General features: G+C 35.2%; 1 protein-coding gene across 1 annotated transcript in view; it reads right to left on the bottom strand.

Moving 5' to 3' along the window:
* Positions 1-13,247, bottom strand: part of DOCK4 (dedicator of cytokinesis 4) — a 541,177-nt gene that overhangs the window by 77,076 nt on the left and 450,854 nt on the right. The window contains exons 29-30 of the mRNA XM_044677327.1: positions 12,130-12,230; positions 11,523-11,581 (exon numbers count right to left, since the gene is read on the bottom strand). Of these exons, the coding sequence (XP_044533262.1) occupies positions 11,523-11,581; positions 12,130-12,230 (160 nt within the window). The remainder of the gene's footprint in view (positions 1-11,522; positions 11,582-12,129; positions 12,231-13,247) is intronic.

The raw sequence follows: 13,247 nt of genomic DNA, 5'->3' as shown, positions 1-13,247 counted from the left end.
GTATGTATGTATGTATGTATGTATGTATGTATGTATATTTGGACATGACCAAAAGGAAATTAGTTTTACTTGATTATAGATGTGTTATAAGGGTTTTCTTTTCCCCCCCTCCCAGTCAGGGAAAAAAGAAGAAGAAAAAGGAAATGAGGGGGGCAGATTGAATAAGAGAAGAAGAGATCAACTGATAAGTCATGTTGCTATAATTAAGTATCTGGTATGTCTGAAAAAGGGACACTTGGTCTAGCATCCTATTGTTGTTGTTGTTGTTGTTGTTGTTGTTGTTTTATTTCTTCTCCTTCAAACTAGACGTAAAAGAATTTAATAAGTATATCTACTCTTCCTCTAGACAATCCTTCCTAGTTCATTTTTGGGTCTTCCTTTAACAAGCAAGGCAGCAATTCTTTTTCCTTACTAAAATGGTTCTCTTTTGCAGAAATAAACTCCTTTCATGGTCTATGTTAGCCTAGTATCAGAGGATTATTGGTTTGGAATGAGAAGGAACTCTAAAGGTCATCTAGTTCAACCCTCTCAAAGTTTTATAGGTGAGAAAACTGAGGTCTAGAGAAGTTGTCACTTGCTCAATGTCATGAGATCTAGGTAGTGTTTCATACCAAGTCCTCTGACTCCAGTCCAGGACCCTTTCTTCTGCAATAGGCCGACTACTTCAGCCCTGGGATATTTTCCTCTAAATGAGGTAACAGTTATCCAAGTGTCTCTTGCCCTGTTTTTCCCCAAAAGATTTTGCTTTTCTTCTATTATCCTCTTCAATCTAGATTTTCCTCTTCAATTCAAATAAATTCTAATATACAAATATGTATTAAGCCCCTAATCTATTGTGGTACTCTGAAAAGTGTTGGGTGTACGAAGAAAAAGATGCAGCTACTGCCTTAGGAGCATTTAAAAGCTAATAACAGAAATAAGATACACAGATAAATAGTTATAATGTCAATCAGATTATACATAGAGAGGCAAAATACAAAGAACTAAGAGAAATTTGAAAGACAAAAAAATTATTTCCAGCCAGAGATATCAGGAAAGGCTTCCTGGAAGAGGTAATATATGAATAAGTCCTTAAAGAAAAAGAAGTATTTCAATAGGTGGATAGAAGGGCAAGGATGAAGAACATGTAATCTATTCCAAACATGAGTGGCAGCATGAACCAATGCAGAGATGGAGCATAAATGGGGAAACAGCCAGGTAGTGTGAAATAAGGTCAAAAAAATAAATTGGAAAGCCTTGAGTGCAACTGAAGGAATTTATACTTTGATGGTAAGCCTTGGATAGCTTCTGAAAGTTTTTGACTAATGGAATAATGTGATCAGAGCAGGGGATAATGAATATTATATGGACAATGATATGAATGACAGAATAGGGAGAAGAGAGCTTTAGACTGTTGACCATTGACAAATCTTCCCCCCAACCCCAACTGTTCTCTCTAGTTTTCATGGCATTTCACCTTCTTGGTTCTCTTCCTATTTTCTTATCTAATTGGTCACTTCTTTTCAGTCTCTCTTTCTGGATCTCTATCCATGTTCCCCTCAGTAAATGTGGGTATACCTGCAAGGATTTTTCTAGGACCTCTTATCTTCACTCTACTTTGTCCCTCTTTGGAAGCCCATTACCTACCATGAGATTCAATGATCATATAGATGACTCTATACCAACGGTCGGCAACCTTTTTGGCTGTGAGAGCCATAAACGCCTGTGGAAGGAGGAGGATGGAGGTGGAAGGCATTGGAATATGGGGCAGGGGCTGAAGAGCCCCCTGGGGCACATCCTGGGGCTCTGGCCGGTTGGGAGGTGGAGCCAGATATGGCTCTAGAGCCATTCGTTGCAACCCCTGCTCTATACAAATATTTCCAAATCTACATATCCAGCTTTAATCACTCTCCTAAATTCCGGTCACATCACCAATTTCCAACTGGATATTTCCATCTGGTTCTTCCATAGGTATCTCAAAATTACCCTATCCAGAGCAGAATTTATCACTTTCTCTCCCCTAACTTCAACTTCCCTATTTCTGTTGAGGATACCATCCTAAAGACTTCAAGTTGTCCAGGTTTGCAACCTTGGAATCATTCTTAAAACTTAACTTTCTCTGATCCTACATAACTTAACATCTGTATTATTTTCTGCATTTACATGGCTATCACCATAGTTCATGTTCTCATGTCTCATCTGTCTTGTCATAGCCCCCTAATAATGTTTCTTGCTTCCAAACCCTTCCCTGTCCAACTGATTCTCCACGCAAATGCCAAAGTGATATTTCTAAAGCAACTTCCTAAAAGGGGCCATCTGCTAAGTAGGGAATGTACCCCACCTCCTTTAAAAAACCTTTTTCAAATCTGGCCTCAGACAGTTCCTAGCTGTGTGACCTTGAGTGACTTGCCCAGGGTCACACAGCTGGGAAGTGTCTGAGGTCAGATTTGAACCTAGGACCTCATGTCTCTAGGCCTGGCTCGCAAACTACTGAGCTACCCAGCTGCCCCCCTGAAATAATTCTTAATTGTGAGGAGGTTATTTTCTAATTTAATAACAGCACATTAAAATATAGCAGACTACAGTAACCAGGAACTTGGAAAACCTGATAGGTTTCCTCACATCCTTGAGCCTTCACTAAGGAACAAGGCACAGTTCTGAGCTTTTTGTTAAGTACAAAAACATCAAAACAAGCTTCTGTTATTGCCATAGATTTAGTATGGATTTCCCCATCTCAAAAGTCACATGTTACTGTGAAGAATTTAGGCCACCTGCAACTTAGTCTCCTTGAGTTTTATATTTGTGCATAGGACAGACTGCCCGAGAAGTATTGATTTTTCTACAGCAGTCACTAGACACTGTGTTTGCAAATGTGGGAGAAAGTGCCTGCTTTATATATTTAGTAAGAATTTTACTTCATCTGAAAATAGAACAAACATACACACTGTGGAAAGATAAATGCCAGAAGATAGACCTGGTAGTAATGATTAACCTCTCCATTGCCAGATAGTGGAGCTATGGCTAGAAACATAAAGATACATACTAAAAGTTTCTTAAAAGTTTAGTCTTAAATAACAGTTGAACTGGTTTTGCTACTGTCTAAAGTTCATAACAAATCAAATGTGCTTATAGAATATATTGATCTAGCCAATGTTTAAAGTTTATAATAAATTATATATGTGCATATTTTATTGATTATAGATATATAAATTGCTATTATTTAGTATTATGGTAAATGCATATAGTTATAAAATTTCTTATCAATTTTAGACAAAAGTAAAACTGGTATATATTTAAAGAAATATAAGATCCCAAAAGAATGAGGAATTTTTTTTTTGAGGGAGAAACAAAACACCTACAATATAGTTATCCCTTCTATTATAGGGATTAGAGGAGAGGTGCCCTCCTTGAGCTGGAAAAATCCACATCAAGTTTTTTGGCTCTCCCTTCATACCAGAGAAATCTGATTACTTTTTTTCTTTTAGGGTCTCTGTTTACACTACCTTATTGTTAATTTTTGAGTTAAGCATGTATTTCTGAGTTTCTTAACTTTTTCTGTGTCATCTACTGGCCTTCACCTGTTGTTTCTGGCTTCTGCAAAACTTCCCCCAAATGCCTATTTAATTTCTGATGCTGATCAATAATATAGCAAAATCCCTAAAGAGAAAGTCATAATGTGAAAGGGATAACTATATTTCCTAAAGAGTTATTCATCCCACAGACAACAACTAGCTTATGAGTGATTTTCTAATAATAAATTTTATATGTAATATAAAGATGATCATATATCATCATTTGAACTTCATTACCCCAAAATAATTTCTAAAGACTTATGACAAGATAGCGCTATTTAACATTCTGCAGAATTCGTATAGCATTTTAAGGTTTGCAAAGCCCCTTATATGATATATTTTGGTCCTCACAACAGTTCTGTGAATATAGTATCTCCATTTTACATATGAGGAAACTGAGGCTAAGCAATTAAGTGGCAGAGCACTGGTGAGTACATGAAGCAAGCAAGTCTTCTTGACTCTAAGTGAAACCTTCTAGCCTTGACTCTAGTACTGCCTTCATGAGATTTTATTCCATAGCAATATAAGAATGACTCAGCATCTGCTCTGCTGGAGGATTTCCTTCTTTTCACTTTTGTTTTGATTGTGAGACTGATGAACTTGCTTTTGTGGTCTTGATTTGCTTTTAAAAGACTCTGAGTACAGTGAACACTAGAAATGGTATTGATTTCTCATGAAGAAATTAAAAGAAGGCATTTATCATCTTTCTTGGTTAAATAGTTCAAGATAAAAAAAAGAAGAGATCTGAAAGCTTTTTTCCCCCAAAGGAGATTGTGACCAGACTCTTTATGACTGTCTGACCTTGAAAATAATATTAAAGAACAGAAAGAAAATATTCTTAATAAAAGGTTAGTATTTAAACATATGAAATCAGAATATCAATGTTTTATTTGAGAGAACATGGCCATAGAGGTCATGAAAGATCTGAGCTCAAGTTGCATCTCTGACACTCTTGAATTAGTCTTTAAAAAAGGGGGATTTGTGTGACCTTGGCAAAGAGCCTTAACATTTAACCTCTCAAAGATTCCTAGGGGCAGGGAAGTGCTGATATGTAGATGGAGTTTCCTCATGAGGACTTCCATATATCAATGAAATCATCAACTGCGCCCCAAATGTGTTTTTGCTCAATGAGCATATTTTATTAACCTGGATAATCATAACTGAATGCTTCTAATTAGATTTTATGCCCAGACTACCTACTCAAAAAACTAGTGATCCGCATTCTCTTTTTTCCTAGGGATTTGGAAAATTATCTGCAGTGATTTTTTTTTTTGTAGGGATCTCATATTAAACTCGGTACTTACTTATAAAGCTCATATCTCAGCTACATCTCTCCCCTCTCCAATCCTCTCTCTGAAGAGAAAAAAAACCAACCCATAATCTTCAACTGCTGTTAAACAAAATTAACATTTCTAATTTCTGATTAGACAGTCTCACATGACAAAAATAATATTCAATTAGCTACAAGCTTTTTCACCCTTTATATTCCTTAGTTCCCTTCCAAAAAATGAATGCTTCCTCTTTCTGCTTGACAGACACTATTGTCTGCTTCACACTAACTCCAGAAGGAAGAAAGTGCCATGTTAACTTTCTTTGTTTTACCAGGATGGTAATGGTTTCTTCTATTCAGTTCAATTCAATGAGCACTTATTTAATACCTACTGTGTACAAGGCACTGAGGTTATTAAGACAAAACAAGAAACTCCCCCTGCCAGTTACCTGGAAACCAACATATAACCAGAGAAGTAAGTAAAGAAAAGGGAACCGAGGTAATTAGAGATCAAGAAATGCTTCCTGTAGAAGGGGACACGAGCCAAGACTCAAAGGAAATGATTTTAAGAAGCAACAGTAAGGAAAGATTGTCTTCCCATGTGCATGTTTGGAGAATGGTCTATACAACAGCACAAAGTCGGGAAATGGCATGTCAAATTCAGGGAACAACAAATAAACTAGTTAAAAGAATGGAATGCTTCACTAATCTCTGCCTGACTCAGAGAACATATTAATATCTATTTTTTTTTGTTAAATGAAAATATTCTTTGAATTCTTGAACTTGTTTCTTCATCTCATATGTTTATAATTTTTTTAAATGACAGATGAAGAATCCTTAAAATTCTAACCCTAAATAAAACCCTACTTATAACAAAAATAAAAAACAATAAAAAGTAGATCTAATGAGCAAATTACTATTATTTGAACAAGTCCATCTCTTTCATACTGATATTCATACAATATTACATGGCTGTGAATCCTGGACATGATGGTCTTTGAAGGATTACAACATAAAAATAACCCAGAAGGCAGGATAAAAGAACACAGTGTCAAAAGCAGGCTGCAACATGTTATCAATTATAATGTTCATTTTAAAACTTGCACAAAAGATACTTCTAAAGATTAATGGAACAGAGAGGGCTGACGCATATCATGATGAGGAGAAACAAGAAAGTGTCAGCCTAAGCAGCATAATCGTAGACCCTGGATCCTAAAAGAGTAAGAGTTCTAGGGCTTTAGGGATTTCTTGGAAGCACCTGGACAAGAATCTAAGAGTGATGGAGTTATGGGAGTACTTTTAGCTGTTTCAATGAAGACAGGACCTATACTCATGAAGTCACAGTTCCTCCAAAGTATCAGAGTCCAAACAAACTACACTTTAAGCATAAAATAGTAAACGTGGGAATAACATGAGTAGATCAGGTTATGTAAAATATATATTTGTATTCCTTAATTCATAAAGTACCCTCAAAGATGGGTTCTCTGGGTCACTCTACTTTATCAAAGTTAGGGTCATAGTTTCCAATTTTCAGCAGTTTCAGAGAGCTATATTTAAGTCTAAAAGGAGAACTAATGAAGAGTATTAAGCACATTTTTTTCTTCCATTTTTTTTTCCTGGAAAAAGCCCTTTACTACCTTTTGATAGATTTAAAATTCTAAATACTTTGCATTTCTATGTTCCTTTTGAAAAAGAAATATCTATCAAAAGGCACTATTGGTAAGGAAAGACTTGGTATCAGGCATAAAGAAAATGAAGCAATAAAGAATAAAATGAAAACTGAAGGCACCACAGTCCAGTTAAAGTACACTAGTTTGGAGTCAGAAGACCTAGGTTCTAAGCCCACTTCACATACCAAGACACAACCTTTTGGGCCTCAGCTTTCTCATCTACAAATTAAGGAATTTAGACCAGATGGCCTTTGGGAACTCTTTCAGCTCTATATTAATGATCCTCTGTTCCCAATTTGAAAATGGAAGACACAGAGCTTTTAGGTTGAGTCTTGAAAAAATACTCACTAGATAAAGGGAAAACATGACACTGTTTTAGAGATGAATCTAGGCATGTCATTTGTAGTTAACTAACCTTGAAATCATCTATGACTCCTTATTTTCAGTTACCCCAAAGAGTCAATCTGATGAGGCAGCTAAATGACTTAGTAGATAAGAGTGCTGGGTTTGGAGTCAGAAAGATGTGAGTTCAAATTTAGTCTCATATCCTAGCAGTGGCAAGTCACTCAACCTCTAATTGCCTGACTAAAGGATGCAATGGAGAAGGAAATGGAAAACCACTCCAGTATCCTTGACCTCTCCCCCCCAAAATGCAAGAAACCATGGATAGCTATAGTCCTTGAGGTTACAAATGAACAATAACAACAACCATTCTGTTGTCAAATAATGTGATTTTTACCTCAAAATCTCTCTGATGTTCATATAGCTACCATCTAGTTCAGTTGTGCATCTCCTCTTGAATGGACTTTTGTAGCAGCCTCCTAATTGGTTTCCTTGAATTAAATCTCTTGACTCCAATCCACTTTCTACATAGTTTTGCCAAAATAATTTTTCAAAAGCTTCTATTTGACCACGTTAGTGTATCTCCCTTCTCAACAAACGCCAATGGCTCCCTGTTAATTCTAGGTTCAAATATAACCTTAATTTTGCATGTAAAACTTTTCATAACTTGGTCCCTTGATATCTTTATAGGGTTTTAATATATCATACCTCTTTAGACAGTCTATGGTCCAGCTATTCTGGCCTTTTACAAGCTGTTCCTTACATATCTAATTCACTTCTCCATGACTTTGCACTACCTATCTCCACTGCATTCCCTCCATTCCTCTATCTTTTGGGATCTCTGGCTCTCTTCAAGAATCAACTCAAATATCACCTTTTGAAGGAAGCCTTTTTTGATTCTTGTAACTCTTGGTGCCTTTACCTTGAGAGTTAGTTTTCACCTATCATCTGGATTTTTCTTGTACCTATTTATAAAGTTACTCTTGTTCTTGTACCTATTTATAAAGTTACTCTTGCCCACATTAGAATCTAAGCTTTGAGGACAGGAGCTGTTTTTACTATTTCTTTTGTTAAAGGGATTTTCTTAATCTCTTCCTCTGTCTCTTTAAGAGGCTGGAGAGGTGGATTTCTAGGTGAGGCAGAGCTGACAGGAGTCTGTGTGTCAGAGCTGAAGATTCCATTACCTAGATGATGAAAGAGTTAAGGAAGGAACAGTTGGCAGTTAGAGGTCTTTTGCCTTTGGATCTTGAGAGAGGAGGAGGTTTGTCTCTGAGGCAAGGGCTATTGGCAGTTGGAGGATAAAACCTGATTGAAGGAGGTTGTGGGTGGTGGGTATTGATTTATTAGGGTAAGATAGTTATTTGAATCAATTTTAGGTAGCATAGGTTAAATAGGCCTGGTATGGCCAGACAAGAAGCACCTGTCCTCAAATGACAGTTAGAAGTAGGGTTTTAGAAATTTTAGTTAGTATTAGGAATTTAGGTATAGTCATAGGGTATTAGAACAATCTCTCTTTCCTCCTTTGTATTTTATATCTATAATTCTCAAATTAAACTGTTTTATCAAACTGTTCTCCTCACTTTTGTCAAACTCCATTCATTTAACCCTTACATTTTATACTTCTAGCAATCAACAGTGACTATCACATAGAGATTCTTTAGTAAGTAATATATATTGATTCATTAACTGATTATTTATTTGTCCTGGTTGTTCTTGATAGGGTGAGCTTTATTTTCCAGAGGCTAAAGTCAGGTCATTAAGAAATGTAAACTGAGGTTTCCTAAATTTGTTATGTACAATAGTTGTGTCCCTAAGGATGATCTCTAGGAAATCTTCAAATATTCCTTGGGAATTGAAATAGCAGAAAAATGATGTTTCCTCCTTAGAAATAAACATCTATGCCTTATAACAATGCTGTAGACCTATATGTCCAAATCAGCACATGGGCTATGTCCAGATGAGCCCAAGTTCTTAAGTCATCTTTCATAAAAGAATTATGAGTTATTACACAAGTCTAGAAATCTGAAAATTCCACATTACCTAGAGGTTCCACTACGAGGAGTATGGTGGGTCCTATTAAACCTTTATTACATTATACATCATCAAAGCACAAATCTGAGCATAATGGCTCAAGGATGAAGACCACAAAGCTACACTAGCATCCATTCTTTTTCTAGCGCCAGGAACCTCTGAGTCCTCTTTGGCCAAAGCTTTCAGCTACAGTCATTTAAATTCAGAAAACAAATGGAAACCAAGTAAAACTTATTCCACAGCCTGCCCTGAGATTTATTCTGACCACTTTGGAAGCTGTTTCACAGATGTAGATAGCTGGCACTACTGACAAGTACTCATGGAGACATATTTTTACTGGAAAAGATCTCTTTACTCAAGGTCTGGGAACACCAAACCATGAGTCAGATTCAGCATGGTTCTACCCACAATTAGGTCAAAATTAGCTATGCAAAACTCAGGGTCTTCATTTCATTGAAATATATTATCTAATGGAAGGCATAAAAAGGCTAAGAAAACACCTCAAAGTTTTAGAGCAGAAGACAGAATAGGTACAACTTCCCTAGTTACTTGATTACCATACCTCCTTAAATCTAGAAGGAATGAATGGATGGAAAATAAAGCACTTATTAGTCATTACTTATTAAGCACTTTGCTAAGTGCTGAAAATACTAATACAAAAAACAAAGGCATTCCCTGTCCTCAAGGAGCTTACGTTCTAATCAGGAGATAATAATCAGGAAAATGCTGGACAGGGAAGAGGGAGACTTCCCTCAATTTTTCAGGACAACTCTTGGCAGGCTCCATGGATGACTTGTTAAATTGAATAATTAATGAAAAAATCTAGAATCACCCAAACTGTGGAATATATACAACATCTCAGTTTCACTGAATAGTTCTTCATGATGAAGTATTATTATTGTGTACAGGGAGAAAGAAAAAATAAGGGAGTCCACTAATGCAAAGGATACCAATATATACACCATCATGAAACACAGCCCCCATTGTCATATCCTGCACTCTCGCATAACAAGAGTGATATTTAAAACTATTGTGTTGGTTGGTACCCATTACTTTGTAAGCAGAAATATGCCCAAATCTGGCTCTGTAACATATTCTTAAAAAAAAAAAAAAAAGCTAATAGAGAAAGCACTCAACTTATCATACATCTAATTTAAAGAGATAGCTACTTTAACAAATCACAGGAATCAAATGACAAAAGATTAGATTTTTAAAAATAAATTTACATAGCTGAAAAGAGTGATCAAATTAAATTAGTTATAAATGTCTAGAAAAGAAAATCTAGTGCAAATAAAATTCTAAAACAATTTCTCTTCTGAATGCTATTCTTTCCTGTGTGGCCAGGTCTGTATCATCAGTTTCAGAAATAATATGCCCTATTTGATGTGGAAGATAAACAAATGAAGTAATAGTCTCTTAATAACTGTAGATGTTTAAAATCATTTTGTAATACCCTTTAGGATGTGGCTTAATGGAATAATGTTTTCCAGAATAATGATGCTCCAAGTTTATACTTTATGAAGCTCAAACTATATTTTATCAAAATTGTAGCTTCAATTCAGGGTCCTAATAGAAACTAAGAAGTTACCCAGGTTAGGAAATCAACAGAAATAAAGGACTTATTTTCTTGGAACAACTTGTGATTTTATATTTATTTTCAGTTAATTATTAAAATATAAAAAATATTGTATTTTCCAGGACCAATCTAGGTATTCTAGCAATCAGAAATTTTGGTTGTGAGTCAAAGATGGTCCTGAAGAAAAGTCTTGAAATTTAGGACATAATATTTCATGATGAGAAATGCTCTATATTAGGTTGATGTGGACATAGAGACTCTAGAATGGCAGAGAACTCAGTATATTACTACTTGCATGGTTACTACCTAGGATAAGCAGGGTCAAACTGTGCTGAGGAAAGCTACATTAAAGTACAGGGAGAATATCTCAGTCTAGAAAAACCTGGATTTGAATCCTACCTATGACTCTTGCCATCTGTATGACCTTGGGCAAGTCACTTAACCTTTCTCAGCTTCAGTTTCCTTGCTTGAAAAAAAAGAGCATAATAATACCATCTCTGAAGGCTGCTGTAAAGATTAGATTAGATAACATGTAAAGTAGCTTGCAAACCTAAGATACTAGCTACTTATTATTTATAATCAACATTAATATTAATTATTGCTTCCCTCCACCCCATCTTGACTTCATCTTTGTCATCCCAGGAGTAGTTTTTTTACAAGTCATTTGAAGTCAGGTTCAGTTGTGATAAGATCATTAGATAAGGGGTGGCCAAAAGCTATGTGAGGGAGATGGGACAGAAGAATGATATGGAACAAAACCAGCAGAGGATTATAAAATGAAAGAACAATGGTACTCTAGAGAATTGCTAATGGCTGGAAGCACACCACCTGAATGTTAGTGTCCTAGAGCAAAATACCTCCATCTTTGTTATACCTCTAATAAATATTTTTCCCAAAAAGACTGCAGAAAAATTAGTTGTAAATCTCAGCAAACTGAAGAATTTCTGTGAATGCTTCCACTTACACCTTTTTCCTTCAAAAATTTGTCTTTTGGATATTATCTTTTCTCATTCTTGTGACAATATAATTAAAGGTATATTTATCATCTGTACAATGAAAATGATTTATTTTTTGTTACATACCTAAATTTTGCCACATGCTGAAGATTTCACAACCCATGGTTACCCGCATATCACCATATCTGAAAAATGAATAAATCTGAGATTAAAAAAGTCTCATAAATAATGGAACATGGAGAAGTAATTTTATGATCTTAAATTATTCTGAATTAGATGATATATTCCTACAAACTAATGTTAAATATATTCAGTATATTTTCATATCTCCCAATCAATGAACACATATAGTTTTTAAGGATTTGTGTCAGATTCTGAACTTCAGAACTTTCAGAAACATTGAAATGATCCAGTATCATATGCAAGTAAACCAACATCATTGAAATTTAAAGATGAATTTGCTTCTTACTTTCTCTTTTATTTCCCAATTTACTCCTCCATAGTTGACCAGAGAATCACAAGAGTTGGAAGAGACATCAGAAGCCATTAGTTTCATGTATATTTGACTAAGAATCCTACATTTATCCTAAAACTCAATGTTTCCCCCTACCACTCCTTAATGGGATAAAGAGTTGTTGAATTCATTTAGAGCATTCATGGATTTACTGTGATTTGAAGAATAAACTCTTATAATAGCTCAATATTTTCTACTTAATCCAATACCGGTACTTACTTTTCCAGAACTTTTTTCTTTTTGGAAGGTGTGAACATCTCCAACTGCAGACATAACTGGTTTATGAAAATGACAGCGAGGTAAAAGTAGGAATCCCAGATCTAAAGGAAGAATAAGGCATGTAAATGCTGAAATATCTTTATGAAAATGCTACCTACAATTCAAATTATGTCTGATTTAATCTGTAGCAATTGTCCAATTATTTATATATCATTACATATATTACAGAATATTTTCAAGGAAATTGAGATTCCATAGGCATGAATTCATTCTAACTTAATTTTGGAATGTACTTATAAAAATGGTATGAAAATACCATTTTGAAATTGCTTTTCTTAAGTGGTAAAATGACATGAAGAAAAATTCCACAAAGAATAACAACCATATTAAAAATGTACCAAATTACCATAAAAAAAAACTCACACAAAGAAAATTAGAAAAGGCAACAATAGATGGAAAAAGTCAAGATTGCAGGCATTGTACAATCTGGACAGTTGTTGATTGTTTTGACTTTTGCAGAAAGAAATTTGGAATTATGTTAAACAAAGTGATCCCTTTGAACCACTACTGCACATACCCTGCAAAGTGTAAAAAAGACTGAAAGGTCACGGGCACATGACAACATTCATAGCATTTCTATTTCATGGTAGCAAAGCATTAGAAACAAGGTAGATGTCCATCATTTAGGGAATGGCTAAACAAAATGTGGCACATGAATACAATCATATTTATGTTCTTAAAAAAAAAAAGAATTCATCATTTGGAATAACAAAAGATCAAGAATATCAAGGGAAATAATGAAAAAAAAATGTGAAGGAAGGGGGTCTAGCAGTACCAGATATTAAACTATACTATAAAGCAGCAGTCATCAAAACAATATGGTACTGGCTAAGAGACAGAGAGGAGGATCAATGGAATAGACTTGGGATAAATGACATCAGCAAGACAGTGTATGATAAACCCAAAGAGCCCAACTTTTGGGACATGAATCCACTATTTGACAAAAACTGCTGGGAAATATGGAAAACAATATGGAAGAGATTAGGTCTAGATCAACATCTCACACCCTACACCAAGATAAATTCAGAATGGGTGAACGACTTGAATATAAAGAGGGA

The sequence above is a fragment of the Gracilinanus agilis genome, chromosome 5, assembly GCF_016433145.1.
Source record: "Gracilinanus agilis isolate LMUSP501 chromosome 5, AgileGrace, whole genome shotgun sequence".
NCBI classification, from domain to species: Eukaryota; Metazoa; Chordata; class Mammalia; order Didelphimorphia; family Didelphidae; genus Gracilinanus; species Gracilinanus agilis.
This window is presented reverse-complemented; position numbering and strand designations above follow the sequence as displayed.